The sequence below is a fragment of the Malus sylvestris genome, chromosome 7, assembly GCF_916048215.2.
Source record: "Malus sylvestris chromosome 7, drMalSylv7.2, whole genome shotgun sequence".
NCBI lineage: Eukaryota > Viridiplantae > Streptophyta > Magnoliopsida > Rosales > Rosaceae > Malus > Malus sylvestris.
In genome coordinates this window covers 22,129,599-22,147,833 of record NC_062266.1, presented here as the reverse complement: position 1 = coordinate 22,147,833, position 18,235 = coordinate 22,129,599, and the positions used below count along the sequence as shown (strand labels likewise).

The window sequence follows — 18,235 nt, the reverse complement described above, 5'->3', positions numbered from 1 at the left end:
TCCCATTTTTTACAAATTTCTTTTTATAAGAGTATAAATTTATAAAATTTGGTTAAAGGATCAAGAAGTTTAATTAGAAACAATGATTTTTGTTGTTTAAAATTAACAAGAGGTTCCAAGTTCGAAATGCAAAGTGCATGTTTATTTTTTTCAATTTTACAAATTTTTGTTTGGTTGTTAATTTATTTTTAATTACTATCTAGTAGCTATGTAGGTTGTTATTTTTAAATATTCGTTTTAATTTAAGTCTAATTTTCAACAAAGAATAATACGTAGACCAAATTTGCAAATTATATGACATGTCATCAAATGTTTAATTTAGTGCCCATTTATTAATAATACATATCAATTAAAGACTCGAAAACATCATTATTTTTTAGTCTCATATTGACAAGGTTAGTAAATAAGAAAAAAAACATCTCACGATTTATTCAAAAACACATTCAAAGTTCAGATGGAAAACAAAATTCATCATCTATCTACTTGTAAGCCCGAAGTTTTTTTGTTTCCCTCTCTCAATACAAAATAAATTAGTCTTTCTATGTTTCTAAATTATTGAGTTTAAAGTGTTTTTCTAAGTATAATTTTTTTCGATGTCTTATGTGTGAAAATAAATAATTTTCTTACATGAAGTTAGGATTTTTACGTCGCCCCGGGCCTCAAAAATCTCTAGACTGGCCCTGGTCCCACATACATGGAGTCGTGTTTGATGAATTGATCAAACAAGCAATCTAGAATCGGGAAGTTATGTGAGCAGACAAGATTAGATGAAGTAATTAACTCATATGTTACAAATTTAGGGTTTTTCAAATGTAGTAGCGTTTTTCAAATGCTTTAATCTCAAGCTTTTCCCTCGGTTTTAAGATTATGTGTATTGGGGTGGTGGAATTGTAATCTGTAAATCTATATTCTTAGGCATCACTTGAGTTTTAGCCACAGTAATTCAAATCTACATGAATTATGGGACTCAAAATAATTTTATACACGCACATACAATAGTCATAATAATTAACCCAGGCCCTTGGTTGTCTTTGGAATCGCCAATGTGTATATTGATTAATCAGTGGATTTATTGAGATATTTTAATTTTATTCTTGATTTCATCATGTATTCGATGCTAATTATACAATAAGGTAAAAATGACAATTCACATATATAGAATAAAGTTATATGAGTTCAAATAAAATTCTTCAATCCTAATTTGACTACACCGCTTTAATAAAAATGCAAGTAAAACTTGAAATTACTCTCACAAAAGGTGATTTAGTCATCTTAAAATCAAACAATTACTTCTTTGGATCAAAATTACCTTGTTTTGTGTTTGCTTCGTCTTCATCCCCACCCACATCCCTGTGTTGTTTCTATTCTCCAAGAAATCAGCAATCATACTCACAACGATGATGGGAAAGAGATGTAGGGTTTGGTGGCCAAAGCAACTCTCATTGAGGAAACCATCATCATCCTCCAATTTCTTGCTTGGTTGGTTCGTTTCTTCGCCTCCATCTTCTCTCGACGTCGTCGTCGCTTTCGCCTACACTGAATTCGCGCTTTCTGGTCTCCAATCAAGCCTCCAGGTACATAAACTTCTTCAAATAATCAATGCTAATCAGATTTCGATAACTAATGTCTGCAATTTATGTGGGTCGGTTTCAATCTGCTTCTTTAATGATTGAATTTTGGGATGCATTGAATTTTTGCTTATTTTGTTTTGGGAAATTGGTACATTTTTTGTTTTCAGGGAATTCTTCGCAACACGAATGGAAGGATGCCTGTGTTGCTACAGGATAAGTCTGTGTTGTGTGTAGTGGGTCAAATTTTTAAGGACCTGATAGAAGAAGATCAATCTCATTCTTCTTCTTGTGGGTGCCACGAGCTCAGTGGATCAGTAGAACAATGTAGGGATGATTTCGAGGGAAAGGGTTATTGGATTCAGATGCTATGTGATCCTAAAGAACAAGTTGGAAAGGACATTGCTTGGATTCCTAAACTGCATCACGTTCACTGGAATGGGAAAATCGTCTCGATGTGATGTCCACGTATGTAAGTCGTGAATCGTGAATGCTTCAATGGCATGCCGTTGGACTTAATTTAACTGTTAACTTTTATAGTTGATCATCATGTTTATTTTTTGGTGATTAATATCCTGTTTTTTTTAATATCATCTCCCAGACCCTGCGTAAAGCGGGAGCCTTGTGCACTGGGTACGACCTTTTTTTTAATATCCTGTTTTTGATTTCATCAAATTTAGCTAATATTATATGAGACTCCTACCTATGGTGCCCACCATTTCTCATTACATCCTTGGAATTCGTTTGAGCAAGTGAGTGCGCCTATGAGAAAACCCAACTGGGCTATGAGAAAACCCAACTGGGTTGATGAACTTCACCAAAAACAGCAACTCCTTGATTCGGTGAGAATTTGTGAGAATTCTTTTGTAGATTAGGACTTGTCTTTGTTTGTATATTGATACACTATTAATATTCTTTAAATTGCAGGATATAGTCATTCTGGCAATTAATAGCTCCGCTACTGCTGAAATTGTTTTTGAGAGATGCACTGGTCCCATGAGGTCTTTTGTGCGCTTTTCTACTGTTTACATGTATCTATTCACACATTTAGCCTCTCGACTACTTTTTCTTTTTATGCCCGGCATTATCTGCAGTATTTAAATGGCGATTTTGTGGCTTTTCGGGTTTCTGGGATTCATATGGCAACTATTTGCCATATCTATGGCTTCATTATCCATGTTGTTCTATGTCATTCTTTTCTGTATAGGCTTCTGAATTTTGCATCAGACTCATGGATATACCTGATATTAGTAAAGGTATTCAGCAGCTCAAGGATACATATCAGAATCCGGGGTTCTCAGATCTTGTATTGGCCAATATTTCTTCAAGATAATGGCATGAGGTAAGATGAAAATTTCAACTGCAAATATGGAATATGTTTTGAATCCTGTGGAGTTATCTGACTGATAAATTGGGCTTTAATTCCCCTTTCATTTACATTCTAATATTTGGATAAAATTTAAAAATCCAAACATGTTATTAGATTTCACTCTAGTTTGGTTTATGAGAAATTTTTCGCATTTATAAATTTTCTACCCTGCAAGTGTTCATGGTTTTCTTTATCTGTACTTTTGTAGGCTGAGATTTAGGTTTGTTTGAGCCCATGATTGACCCGTTCACTTGATCTCTTCCATCATCTACTTCACTGCATTGACAATAACCCTTTCATCTTCTCTTGTGTTACATGTAACCTTTTATATCCAATAGACATTTACTGATGTGATGAGTCTGTTTCGTCTTGTGTTCTTTTGTTCCATCGCCATTTGTTTCTTTCTTTCTGGTAGTAGGCTCCTCTGATTTCTTTCCTGAATAAACTGCAATTATTTCATCACCTTATTCTGGATAAAGGTCGCTCTCAAGTGTCGAATACGCGGAGAAAGCTGCATTGCATAAGCGTTCCATGTGGTCAAGTTTAGCTGTTGATGTACTTCTGGGAAACTTGTTTGGTTTGGTACTGTTGTATCATGCAGAATCTGCTTGCATATGGATCTTGAAATTTTCCAGTGACATTACAAATGAGTTATTGCGCTCAGGCTGTGTGTGGTTGATGGGGGTACCTGCAGGTTTTAAGTTAAAACAATGAATTGGCAGAAGTTCTTGGGATGATTTCTCTAACTGCTATCCAGATTTGGTCTCCCATTTGGATCATTTTGGGGTCCCACTTTCTTTATTTCATTAGAGGACTTGCTATATCAGGAATCATTTTTGGGGTGACTATACCTGCTGCTTTGATAATCGACTTGATTGCACAAGCAACTTTGCATGTGTCTACTCTTCATTGGTTGATATCGCTTTTATATTCAACTCAGATACAGGCATTAGCAGCTCTGTGGCGCCTTTTCAGGTATTACTTTGTGATGTCATGTTCTTTCTTTTTCAGTTTTTAAAACTTCAACATGACACCAACTGCAGTAACTAAATACAAACGTTTTTACTTTGGTTATTGTATTCTTGCGATAGGGTCATATTTCTAACCAACCTATTTTCTATCCCGTTACATGTCATATGTTTATTCAGCACCTGTTGATTGGTAGTTCCTGCAGTTTAGCCCATTTTCCAATTCCCTGTAATTTAAATATCTTTTAATTGTACCCTAGTATTTTTTATTACATTTGAAATCCAGGACAAAACATCAACTCTGTCTGGCAACGTGAATATTATATGATAGGTATGTACAGAGAACACTACCCCAACCTACATGCTCCACTCAGAAAGCTTCAACATACAAGCTTCAACAAAAGAAAATTCAAAGAACTTAGCGAAGAAGGCTTTGGTGTATTTAACACAATACGTTGAAATGAAGGAAAGCTTATTTATTGATATTCCCGATAAGCTACAAATATGTACATATACATGAGTCAAAATAAACACACAAGAGGGAGCCTTCACAAAGGTTGCTTAGGAGAAGTCTCAGCAGTCGGTAGAGCCCCAGAAAGAGAAGGCACCGGAGGGGGATCATTTGGAGCCTCAGTACTGGACAGAACCCTAGAAGGAGGAGGCATCAGAGGTTGATCATTTGGAGCTTCATTACGCGGTACAGCCCCAGAAGACGAAGGCAATAAATGCCTTTGGAACAAACCCACAAATCTATGATGATCAAGTAAAACCTGACCATCAGTTTCCTTCATCTGGTCAAGCTTCCTCTTCATGTTTGTAGCATAGTCATGTGCGAGCCGGTGCAACTGTTTATTCTCATGCTTGAGCCCTCTAATCTCCTGTTTGAGACTCATCACTTCAGCCGCCAATGATTCAACTTGGCGGGTTCGAGCAAATAGGCGTTGGGCCATATTAGACACAGAACCTGCACACTGAACACTGAGAGCCAGCGAATCCTTAACAGCTAACTCATCAGACCGTTTGGAAAGTAGTCTGTTATCTTTGGGAGTGAGAAGGTTCCTGGCCACCACCGCAGCGGTCATATCATTCTTCATCACGGAATCCCCAACGGTAAGAGGACCAGTTGAGGAGACGAAGGATGGGCGCCATATGTTGTCTGGAGAAGGCGGGGCTGCCTCTTCAACAAGGTTCAAGTCAAAACGACGGTCGGAGGGGCCAGACATTTTCAAAGGTGTTGAAGAGAGAAGAGGTCGGACAAATCAAGATCTTAGAAGTGCAAGAATGAAGCTTCTACTGGTGGAGATTCAAGTGTGCTTTGGAACTTAATGCCAGCCTCTATAAAAATCTGCACTCGACGGAGCTTCAGAAATCAAAGAGGCGCCTGCTCAGAAATCGAAGAGGCGTTTGCTTTCTCAAAAGTTGGGCTGCTTAGAGATCACGAGGGTTGATCTCAGAAATCGAAGAGCCGTTTGCTTTCTCAAAAGTTGGGCTGCTCAAAGACCACGAAGGCCGATCTCAGAAATCGAAGAGGCGCTCGCTTTCTCAAAAGCTGGGCTCCCTAGAGACCACGAGGGCCGATCTCAGAAATCGAAGAGGCACCTACTTTTCCAGCCTTGTCAGCACCTGTCACACGCACACTCAGCTTTGCGGAAATTATGGGCATTCTGTCAAAGACTTCTGGGGAAGTAGAAAACACATGAATCTTACTGTTCAATCACCCACTTCCCACACGTAACAATAGCTCATGGGTACCACAGATAACTTTGCCAAAGTTCTCTGCCAAAGTTGAGCACGTGAAGCTTGCAGCTCCCACTACATCGCTCTGACCAAGAAGGGTAAAAGAATAGCAAAGAAACAGCACTAACAAAGTTTAGACCCATAAATTTTGAAGGTCTAGCTACCATATTATTACCCACAAGGGTAAAGGAACAGTACCACTGCTGGATAATTGGAAAGTCCATGTATGTCAACCTCTGTGCTTCGTGGCAAGGTAGACTAGCAAACATGCCCAACCTTTACTCACATTCGAGAAAACACTCCCAATAAGATTGCTTGCTCCAAAATCGAAGAGGCACCGTCCTCCGAATCTAAAGAGCCAGACTCCCAACATGACTACTTTCTTAAAAATCGAAGAGAGGGTAAAGGAACAGTACCATTGCTGGATAATTGGAAAGTCCCTGTGTGTCAACCTCTGTGCTTCGTGGCAAGGTAGACTAGCAAACATGCCCAACCTTTACTCACATTCGAGAAAACACTCCCAACAAGATTGCTTGCTCCAAAATCGAAGAGGCACCGCCCTCCGAATCTCGAGAGCCACTCTCCCAACATGATTACTTTCTCAAAAATTGAAGAGACACTGCTCCCCGAATCTCGAGAGCCAGACCCCCAGCATGATTGCTTTCTCAAAAATCGGTGAGGCACCGTTCTCCGAATCAATCGAAGAGGCGCTCGCTTTCTCAAAAGCTGGGCTGCTCAGATACCACGAGGGCCGATCTCAGAAATCGAAGAGGCATCTACTTTTCTAGCCTTGTCAGCACCTGTCACACGCACACTCAGCTTTGCAGAAATTATGGGCATTCTGTCGAAGACTTCTGGTGAAATAGAAAGCACATGAATCTTACTGTTCAATCACCCACTTCCCACACGCAACAATAACTCATGGGTACCACAGATCACTTTGCCAAAGTTCTCTGCCAAAGTTGAGCACGTGAAGCTTGCAGCTCCCACTACATCGCTCTGACCAAGAAAGGTAAAAGAATAGCAAAGAAACAGCACTAACAAAGTTTAGACACATAAATTTTGAAGGTCTAGCTACCATATTATTACCCACAAGGGTAAAGGAACAGTACCACTGCTGGATAATTGGAAAGTCCCTGTGTGTCAACCTCTGTGCTTCGTGGCAAGGTAGACTAGCAAACATGCCCAACCTTTACTCACATTCGAGAAAACAGTCCCAACAAGATTGCTTGCTCCAAAATCGAAGAGGCACCGTCCTCCGAATCTCGAGAGCCAGACTCCCAACATGACTACTTTCTCAAAATCGAAGAGAGGGTAAAGGAACAGTACCATTGCTGGATAATTGGAAAGTCCCTGTGTGTCAACCTTTGTGCTTCGTGGCAAGGTAGACTAGCAAACATGTCCAACCTTTACTCACATTCGAGACAACACTCCCAACAAGATTGCTTGCTCCAAAATCGAAGAGGCACCGCCTTCCGAATCTCGAGAGCCAGACTCCCAACATGATTACTTCCTCAAAAATCGAAGAGACACTGCTCTCCGAATCTCGAGAGTCAGACCCCCAGCATGATTGCTTTCTCAAAAATCGAAGAGGCATCGTTCTCCGAATCTCGAGAGCCAGATACCACAGACCACTTTTTCAAAGTGCTCTGACATAGTTAAAACATGTGAAACTGGCAGCTCCCACTACCGTGCTATGACCAAGCAGGGTAAAGGAATAGCATTACTACTTGTTGTTAGGGAGACTCCTATATATGTCGACCTCCATCCCAACGGACAGGCAGACCTGCAAAAATGCTCAACCCTTCATCATATCTGAGAGGGCACTCCCAACAAAGCCTTTCGAAATATTCAGCTTTCTTTCCCCCCGATAATACCTCTGCAAACAAGCTATACTAGAGCAAGAATATCTCATATCATCAGGGTTAAAAGCAAGAGTATCCCATATCATGCTTTTTCCCTGTTTTTTCTTTTGGCCTTGTTTTTACCTGCAAGACAAGGAGAAAGAGAGCAATATGTCAGCACTTGGAATCAAGCTTCCAGCCAGGAACTGACTGCCTGGAACCCCTTACCTGATTACTTACCTGGCATTGCTCTCGAGTACTCATCTTCATCATCTTATGTTTCCAGGGAAGATTCCGCATCTGCTTGAGGAACAGATAGGGCAAGTGCGAAGGATACAAGGAAGCATGTGGAGACAAGCGTAACAGCACACGTGCCGATACATCCATTACTCTGTCAAAAGCAAAAGTATCCCATATCAGCAGGGTGGAACGTACTCTAGATTTGATGGACTTGTTTTGACCCTCAAATTCTTCAGTCGGCCTTATACTCTGGAGGAAACCAGAAAACCCTCCAGCTCAGTTCAAGAATAAGCCTGTGGAAAGTTACTTCTTCAAAAGCAAAAGTATCTCATATCATCTCTTCTCATTTTTCTTCTCTTTATCCTTCATGCTGCTGCAAGATGGGGAGAAGGTGAACAATCAGTCGGAGCTCTGATTGCTTACCTTGTCTGTCACCTCTTTCAGCAGACCCCCTAGCTCGGCGACTTGGGGGACTCCTACTACATGGTTTGTATCGCACTTGACCAAGCCTGAAACTACAAGTAAGCTTCAAGTGAAATTGATACATTACCTTGTGCATCTCCACCAGTTAAAGATACCACCCCTGGATGGAGGAAGAGTACTTCCAGAGAAGATGCCACATCTACCTATGAGACAGATAAGGCAAGTCAAGACGACACCACACTCCGATACTTAGAAGTTTCGTGATTACGAGATCATTCTCCCACAATATTTCCTAATGTCATTTGTACTAAATCATTCACTCGTACTCACTAAAGGAGAGCTTGAACCTATGTACTTGTGTAAACCCTTCACAATTAATGAGAACTCTTCTATTCCGTGGACGTAGCCAATCTGGGTGAACCACGTACATCTTGTGTTTGCTTTCCTATCTCTATCCATTTATATACTTATCCACACTAATGACCGGAGCAATCTAGCGAAGATCACAAAAAGCGACCGTTTTCGTTACCTAGGATCTATCTTGCAAGAGAACGGAGAATTAGATGGAGATCTCAACCATAGAATACGAGCTGGATGGAAAGAGTGCATCCGGCGTGTTGTGTGACCGTCGTAGGCCACTGAAGCTCAAGGAAAAATTTTATAGGACGGCAATAAGGCCAGCGATGTTGTATGGCAGAGAATGTTGGGTGGTGAAGCATCAACACGTACACAAAATGGGTGTAGCGGAGATGAGGATGCTTCGTGGGATGTGTGGGCACACGAGAAAGGATAAGATTGGGAATGAGGATATCCGAGGTAAAGTAGGAGTAGCCGAAATTGTAGGAAAGATGAGAGAAAATCGGCTCTGGTGATTTGGACATGTGCAAAGAAGGCCGACTGACGCTCCGGTTCGAAGATGTGACTACGGGACAGAGGTTCAGGGCCGAAGGGGTAGAGGAAGACCTAGGAAAACTTTGGAAGAGACTCTAAGAAAAGACTTAGAGTACTTGGATCTAACGGAGGGCATGACACAAAACCGAGCGCAATGGCGTTCTAGGATTCATATAGCCGACCCCACTTAGTGGGAAAAGGCTTTGTTGTTGTTGTTGTTGTTGAGGTATGTACAGAGACATCTACCTCCTTCCCACATCATCGCTCGGTTAATTTATTAAATGAAGTTGTTTTGTTCTAAATTGCAAATGTAACAAAGGGACAGGCGTGAAATTGAAAAGATTTAGAAGCACTGGGATTTATGTCGAAATCAGGCTAAACTACAGGGGAATTGTGACTTGACTGGTTCTGTCAGAACATCTCCACCAGTTGGTGGAGGGCAGTGGCAATTGAGGGCAACGGCAATAAAAAAATGCCCTCACTACTCTAAATAGTAATTGCCTTTGTGCAAGTCCACCCGTTTGGAATGAGGAAGGCAAGGGCAAGGATTATTGCTATTCACAAATATATTTTTTATTTTTTTAATGTTTTCTTTGTCTTATCCCCACATATTATTATCTCCGTAGAATTTTAGTTAATTTTAAATGTTTAATTTGCAAGTGTGTTAAACTTTGTAAGATTTTTAGAGTGAACTTTGCAAGTTTTTTGATTTCTTTAGAGTTAGATTCTGGCCGTTGAATTGGGCAATTTTTTAGAATCCAACGGTCCTGATTGCCTGTTGTTGCATCAAAATGGGGCTGTTTGGCTCTGGTCCTTCACGTGGGGTGGCCCCCCTCCTGTCTGATGCTTCTCCACTCGGGCGCATGCCCTTGCAAGAATTGGCAGGGCAGCTGCCAAAGCACCTGCCTTCCTTGCAATTGCTGTTCATTTTTACCACTGTTAGAGCTGATTTTTCTGGGCCAAGGGCAGTTCAACCCAATTCTCCTTGCAATTGGGTGACTGCTGGAGAGCTCTCAGTAGCCAACCTTCCAATAAAGAGACAGTTCTGTCCCTGATTACTGTCATTGTGGAACTTACTCGTTGGTTTAACCTTGACCTTTTTATTTGTCTAGCTAGTTGCTACCGTGCTTTTAATAGGGATTTGATTGTATAGTCGTATTAGATTTTCGTATATGCAGCTGTCATCTGCAATATGAACGCCCATAATGCTAGAAAATGAAATTGGAAATCCTGTAACAAGTTTGCTTTGAAGCATAATATTTGTTTTTATGCTTGCAGTCAAAGTTTACCACAGTAATATCTCTTGCATCAGTCCGACATCACGTTACTTTTAAGTGCATTGCATTTAGGCTCTTTATGCCGTTCATACTTTATTACAACATATCCTTCTAACAATTAGCGTGGACTAAAAACTGCAGTCACTTTATTAATATCACCTCTTGATTCCTGTATCAGAGTCATGTTCATGTAGGCTAAAATGTTAAATCTGTGGATCCACTAACTTCTGTTGTAAAATCGACAGTGTGTGTAGTGGAATAAAAGAAACAAGACACAAAATTTACGAGGTTTCTCTACAGTCAGTGTGACTGGAGTACGTTCTCGGGGCAGCAGTGGTGCTTTCATTATAATCTGAAATAATAAGAGTACAAAGATAATTCTCTCTATTATCTCCCCTCCTCTTCCTCGCTTTTCTCTCTTCCTTTCTTCCTTCCTATCTCTCCCATGAACCTCTCAATTTCATCTCCAATTCTTCCTTTTTTATCACCCATTTTGAACACTTGTAATGCTCTATTTATAGAGCAAACAAAACACTATTAAACTTGTGGTTTACTATGTGCATGTGGGTTTACTATGTGCATGTGGGCATACATACTCATTATTTACAACACTTTCCCTTGGATGCCCACATAAGTCCTCAATTGACTTGTTAAGATCTTGATCTGTTTTGGATGCTCCCTCTGATGAGTATCTCCCCCTGATCTTAAAACATTTAGGCTGATCGTTGATCATTCTGCTTCAGTCTCTTAGCAAAAAGAGTTGTCGAAAAAGGTGCTTTACTTGTTGTTAACTTTCCACAGGCTTGTTCTTGAACTGGGTTAGAGGGCCTTTTGCTAGACTTACTTCAAAAGTCTGAATTTACTCATTTTATCTGGAGCGGAATTTGATTCAAGGGTGGTGGACACTTGATATTGAATTGAACTTATGATTTCTTCAAGGACCTTCGAGGCTTGATCTTGAATGAAGTTGTATTGTGAAGAGCTTCGCGTGGCAAGTGATCTTCGGCTTTGTCAGGGATGAATCAGCACATGTTTGTTGCGCTTGTCTCCACATGCTTCAATGTATCATTTTCACTTGCCTTACTTGCTCCCCTTACTTAAGTAGTATTTTCCCTGCTTTTCCCCTATACATGTGTGACATCTTCTCCTGCAGTATTTGCCGTCTGACGCAGGAGTGGAATGCAACCCTTGCATTTGGATGGTTCATCACTTCTTGGTGACTGGAGACCCAGCTCTAACAACAGTTGAAGATGGCTACTCGAGAGCAATACTAGGTAAGTAATCAGGAAAGGTTCCAGTTGGTTCCTTATTGGAAGTTTGAGTGGAGGTTCTGACATATTGCTTTCTTTGTCCTTGTCTTTGCAAGTAAGAACAAGGACAAAGGAAATGACAGGGAGATTGCATGATATGAGATACTCTTGCTCTCGTCCCTGAAGATATGAGATAATCTTGCTCTGATGTGACTTGTTTGAAGAGGTATTCTCGGAGAGGAAGAAAACTGAGTATTTCGATATGTTTTGTTGAAGATGCATTCCTGGAGATGAGGAAGAGTTAGGTATTCTTGCAGAGTTGCAGGTTTGCCTTGTTATGGAGAACAAAGGTCGACATATATAGAGATTTCCCAATAGGAAGTGGTGGTGCTGTGCCTTTACTCTTGTCAGCAACTGTGGTGTAATTAGAATAGTAAGATTTACGTGTTTTTAACTTTGTCAAAGATCTTTGACAAAGTTGCACGCGATAGCAGAAAAAGCTCAGATTGCGTCTGAAAAATGTCAACAAACTTTATTCAGGAAAATCTGGCTTTTGAATTTTGGAGAGCGGTGCCTCTTCGATCTCTGAACGAGTGGCTCTGTTGTCTTTTTTTTTTATAGAGACATCAATTGTGTTCAAGAGTATACTCAGAAAGTTGCTCCATGTAGAAATTTCCCCTTTCTTACACTTCTGAAATTTTATTTGACTTCTTTTTTCCTTCATTATTTCTGAAAATGACTTGCCCATCTAACATTTGCTTAGATTTGAGTCTTAGAAGTGATACAGACGAGTAGCGTCAGGATAATATATGGCGTCCGTCCTTCTTATCTTCTAATGATCATCTTACTGTTGGGGACTCTGTGATGAAGAATAACATAACTGCTACTGTGGTAGTTAGGAATCTTCTCACTCCAAAGGATAACATGATCCTTTCAAAACGGTCTGATGAGTTTGCCGTTCAAGACTCATTAGCTCTCAGTGTTCAATATGCAGGCTTTGTATCCAATATGGGCCAACACCTACTTGCTCAAACTTGCCAAGTTGAATCATTGATGGCTGAGGTGACAAGTCTTAAACAAGAAATCAGAGAGCTCAAGCACGAGAATAGAGTGTAACACGTGCTTGCAAATAATTACTGTACGAGTATGAAAAGAAAGCTCGACCAGCTGCAAGAATCCGAAACTCAGATTCAAGGTGATCACCAAAGGTTCGTTGCTAGATTTCGAAAGCAACTGATGCCTTCCCTTTCTGGTGTTTTGTCAAGTACTGGGGTGCCACATGATCAATCTCCAGTGCCTCCTCATTATGGGATACTTCAGAGTACTGAGGCTTCACATGAGCAACCTTTGTGAAGGCTCAATCTTGTTTGATTGTTTTAACTCATGTGTATGCACATATCTGTAATTTCTCGAAGGTATTAATAGATAAGCTTTATTTCATTCATTGTATTGTGCCAAATACAATAAAGCATATACTTTACTAAGATGTGGTACTTCTGGACCAAACATTAATTTATCTTTACCCTTACGAAGATAAATAATTATTCTTAGTGTATACATCATTTGAGTATTCAACTCATAATCTTCAATCCATATGGTTATTTTAATATCATAAACATCATGGATAATATTCGTGTTGGTAGATTGTTCGATCTGCAGCTCGAGATAATAATTCTCTCAACACTTTATAATTTTTCTAGACTCTTCAGGAGTCCCAATTTAATATTATCAACTCTTCAAGAGTTCTAATTTAATATCATCAACCTTTTGTAAGATGTTTTAGTGTGTTGCAATAATATCATAATGATAGTACTCACTAAGGAAATTTATATCATCTATTGGTATTGAGTACATATTTTATTCTTTACCCTTCGGGGGCTTATTTCAAGCAATTTGAATCCTTCAAGGATTTTATACACTTCATGACACATTTTCTTTTGGAATTTATACAGAGCAATTTGCTCCCATGTATACTTTAGGGATTTACTTATGGAGATATGATGTGGGCGACTCATAACCCTTCGTATATAATTATCCATTTATATGAACTTGTTTACAAGAGTATAATTTCAGATTTCAATTAGTAACCTTGTGTCATATCATGTGAGTGTATTACACTGAATTACAAGTGCCCATATGTAACCTCCTTGGTTCAACATCTTTTGGCTATTTGTATTGTATTCAAATATATAGGTTTATTTTTCCACGTTCTTACAAAATTTTAATGGAATTGTCTTTCTCCATTTTTGGCCAATAATTTTCCTTTTGTCGACGAACAAAAGAACGTGAGTCAATATTAACACAGCTCATTGATGAATTTAGTAGCTACTTGTAAAAACCAAAATTACCATTGGTTATAATCAATTCGTGATCCCATATTCTCATGTGCATGCGCATGCATAAAAGCTTCTCATTTCTTTGGATATCCATTGCCTCTTCAAGAGCGTAACACTATCTCTTCCAGGATAGTCATAATTTAGAGAATGCAGATTATAACCTTCTTTGAGCGTTATAGAGCTTGGATTTTAATCTTCACTTTCGGGAGTTGAGTCATTGGAACCTATATGTCTATCATGCTCCATGCATGAGACATCAACATTCCCATGTCTGCGGATTGTCCTTTCTGGGACATATTTCCATGCGGCGACTGCATGCTTCTAGCATGCAACAGTTATGCTTCGGGAATGCAATAGTTTAGTAGTGCCATATTCTTCTTCTTTCGAATGAATGAACTTTTTGAGTCTAAGGGTCTGTCATGCTTCAGGCGTGCAACAGATAAATCATTTACTGCATCATAATTTTGTCCAACAGGGACATCAGTTCTTGTAGGCACATTTGCAGCAAGTGTATGATTTCATCACTTTTGTTGCATCATTCAATTATTCTTACTTCATTTTCTCATTGATTGCTTCATGAATCATAAGACAAATTCTCTTTGTTCTTCTGGAACAGTCTTTTCTCATCATTCTTCTGGAATGATATTTTATCATCGTTCTTCTGGAACGATATTTTTCTCTCCCTAACGGCGGGAAAATTGTCTTATCAAAATCATAGTCCGCAAACCATGTGGTAAACATATCCCCAGTCAAGGGTTCTAGGTATTGAATGATAAATGGTGAATCAAATCCAACATAAATTCCCAGTTTGTGTTAATGCCTCATTTAATATATTTTGGCTGTGCAATAGGCACATAGATAACACAGCCAAAACCTCGTAAAAGTATAATGCTTGGCTGGTTCCCAAACATTGTACTGAGAAGTATTGATGGTGGGTAACATGTCTCAACCGAATTAATAATGCATCATGTAAAGTTTACATATCTCTATGTAGAAAATTGGCAATTTCGTTTTTATGAGCAGAGCGCGGGAAATCAATTTCATCATCTTAATAAATGCTTCTGCTAAACCATTTTGAGTATGGACATAAGGAACTTCTGGTCCTTATTAAATAGTCTGTAGACTGAGACTCTTATGACTTTTATTACAATTAAGTTGAGGCACTGCGACACTTCAAACTTACGATACTCATCAAGGAATTTCATGTCTTGATCTTCAGGATCAAGGGACTTCATACCTGATCTTTTTGCGTGATGGAACTTCCAATCATTTTATACGATGAGGATCAAGAAACTTCAGGTTCTGATTTGATCAAAGAAGTTTGGGCCCTATATATACTTATCGTAACAAAAGGTAAGTACAATAAATAAATTAAAGCAATAAGCGGTAATTCTAATCATAGTAAATAAATTGTATTTAAGTAAATAAAGCTTGTGATAAGGGCTTTAATTCAGCACCATTCACATAAATCAAAACTTAAAGCAGTAGGCGGTAAAACCGTCCATGATAAATAAATTGCTTTAAAGTAAATAAAGCTTGTGACAAGGGCTTTGATTCAACACCATTCACATAAATATCAAAGCTTTAAAGCAAAGGGTAATAATTCTACCCATTGTAAATAAATTGCTTTAAATAAATAGAACTTATGACATGAGCTTTAAACCAAAACCATGCACATAAATATCAAAGCTTTAAAGCAAAGAGTAATAATTATACTTACTGTAAATAAATTGCTTTAAATAAATAGAACTTGTGTCATGGGCTTTAAACCAACACCATGTACATAAATATGCCAAAACAGAAAATACAATGATTAAGTCTTCATCTTTTTCTTTTTCTTTTTCTTGGTCTGCCACTTCTTTTGTTTGATTCCTTTTATTTTTATTTTTATTTCACAATTTTGAAGTCATTTTGGTTACTCAGGAAATAATAGTAATAATAGATTCCAATTGGTGTTCATCATCCGGTGAGTTTCTAAAAAGTCGAAACGGTTCCCATAAGTTTTGGAGTCAAGAATATCTGCAACTTATGAAAAGATCAAACCGTTAGATTTAGCTCAAATTTTAGTATGATATGGATAAGAGGATACTGAACAACTTTTGTGAAGAAACAATTTCGATCTGAGCTACCGAAATGGAGTTTTAGTACTCATAAGGTGGCTGTCCAGTTTTCTGCGGAAATTGAAAACTGATTTGGTATTTCAGACATCTGCGACGATCGTACCGTTAAAGTTTTCTGAAATTTTGATATGTTGTAGATATTGAGTGGACGAACAACTTTTAAGAAGAAAGTATTTCAATCCGAGATCAGCAAGTTGGAGTTTCGAGGTTGTTTACATGGCTGTCAGATTCTCTACGAATTTTGAGTCTGTACTCTTTTGCTTCTGCAAATGATGATATAGTTATACAACAATATATATAGTTGCTTCAAGAAAATCAATTGTATTGAGATTTGAAGATGAAATGAAAAGATTTTCTTATCTGTGAGATTCTAGTTGAAGGAGGTGAACAAGATTTGTGGCGTTGTACTTTCTACTGACATGAGAGCTTCTCGTACTGATAACGTGTTGTAAAATCGACAGTGTGTGTAGTGGAATAAAAGAAACAAGACACAAAATTTACGAGGTTCCTCTACAGTCAGTGTGATTGGAGTACGTCCTCGGGGCAGCAGTGGTGCTTTCATTATAATCTGAAATAATAAGAGTACAAAGATAACTCTCTCTATTATCTCCTCTCCTCTTCTTCTCTTTTCTCTCTTCCTTTCTTCCTTCCTATCTCTCCCATGAACCTCTCAATTTCATCTCCAATTCTTCCTTTTTTATCACCCCTTTTGAACACTTGTAATGCTCTATTTATAGAGCAAACAAAACACTATTAAACTTGGGGTTTACTATTTGCATGTGGGTTTACTATGTGCATGTGGGCATACATACCCATTATTTACAACAACTTCTTGTATATTTTCTTTTATAATATTAGTATGCGTAAAAAAAATCCTGTTTCTAGAAGATTGTTGTGCTTTTTATATCTATTTATCTGTTGGTATACTTATATATGTATGTACAAACGTCTATGCATAAATAATGTAAAGTGTACGCCCATACAAGATGTGCTAGTCTATATTGCAGCGAAGATAATTTTGTTATAATTAGTTGATGTAAATTGCTATTTTCTTAGAAAAGCTCCCGTTTTATTGTGCACCTGGTCACAGTCAATGATAAATTTAGAATTTCAATTGTGTAAACTGCTATTTTCTGAGAAAAGCTCCCGTAATTGTTTTGCTGTTTTACAACATCTAGGTGCTCATGTACTTGCTGAATGTTTTTCAGGGGCCGAAAGTGGAATCCTCTTCGTCTGAGATTAGATAGCTATGACTACACTGTCAAGCAACACATCGTTGGATCTCTTCTGTTCACACCACTCCTACTTCTATTACCGACAACTTCTGTTTTCTACATCTTTTTTACCATTATGAACACAACTATCAGCCTTATGTGTATACTGATTGAAGTCACTATATCTTTTATTCATGCCACACCATACATCAAAATTTTCCTTTGATTGGTCAGGCCGAGAAGATTTCCATCTGGGATATGGTTTGAAATGATATCTGTTTGGAGTGGTGGAGTTGATTCTCCTAGGGATATTACTTCACCATCGGAGAAACTGCTGACCGGAAAGGACCTCACTGGAGAAAAATCTGGTGTTGTGGTTTCATTTCTTCATAGTAACTTCTTGACTGTAGGTGAGAGCTTGATGTTTGTTTAGTGCCTTGTATCGCAAGTCTGAAAGTTTCACATGTTAATTACTTGGGCCTGGCTTTTCTCGTAACTATATTGATGGAATATACATACCAGGGAAAATCATCATGCCTCACTACAAAAAGGTCCTTTCTGGGAAACCTCGGACATTGGTTGCCACTGCAGCTTATGGAGTCCTCACTGGCAGACGGTGAGTTGAAAATTGAATTCAAATTTGATCGTTTTCATGGCTGTTTTAACTTTTTTAATTTGGTTCCAGGATTCCATCTACAATTGGGACTGATCTTTCAATATTTCCGTGGATGCTAATCTCCTACAAAGAGTATTGGTGTCTCTGTCGCGATTTAGTTGTTGCATGCTATAGAGCGTGACATGTAACCGGTGTTGCTGCTGCCCATTAACAACTAACTGCATTTATTTAACCTAACCTGAAATTTTGTTCTCCCATGTAAGCCATTTTTGCCGTCCATCGACTTGTTTAGGACCGTACAGGCAACGTATCTGATTCAATTTGGAAGGATTGTAGGATGAAGGTTTTTGTTCATCTGTTTCATCTAAAATGTCTGCTCCAT

The 18,235-nt window shown here is 38.7% G+C and overlaps 2 protein-coding genes, 1 long non-coding RNA gene and 1 pseudogene across 3 annotated transcripts in view; 2 read left to right on the top strand and 2 right to left on the bottom strand.

The window, feature by feature from the left end:
- The window catches only part of LOC126629435 (uncharacterized), an 89,748-nt gene extending 83,653 nt beyond the window's left edge, over positions 1-6,095 (bottom strand). Inside the window, exon 1 of the mRNA XM_050299475.1 lies at positions 5,877-6,095. The gene's annotated coding sequence lies outside the window, so the exon portion shown is untranslated. The remainder of the gene's footprint in view (positions 1-5,876) is intronic.
- LOC126630182 (uncharacterized) lies at positions 1,265-18,034 on the top strand (annotated as a pseudogene).
- Positions 4,105-16,717, top strand: LOC126629444 (uncharacterized). The gene is made up of 3 exons (XR_007625760.1): positions 4,105-4,236; positions 9,267-10,605; positions 16,528-16,717. It is a non-coding gene; the product is annotated as an uncharacterized LOC126629444 (long non-coding RNA).
- LOC126629436 (uncharacterized) lies at positions 4,361-5,266 on the bottom strand. The gene has a single exon (XM_050299476.1). The coding sequence runs from the start codon at positions 5,126-5,128 to the stop codon at positions 4,454-4,456; it is 675 nt and encodes a 224-aa protein (XP_050155433.1). The 5' UTR covers positions 5,129-5,266; the 3' UTR covers positions 4,361-4,453.
- Positions 18,035-18,235: the final 201 nt, after the last annotated feature.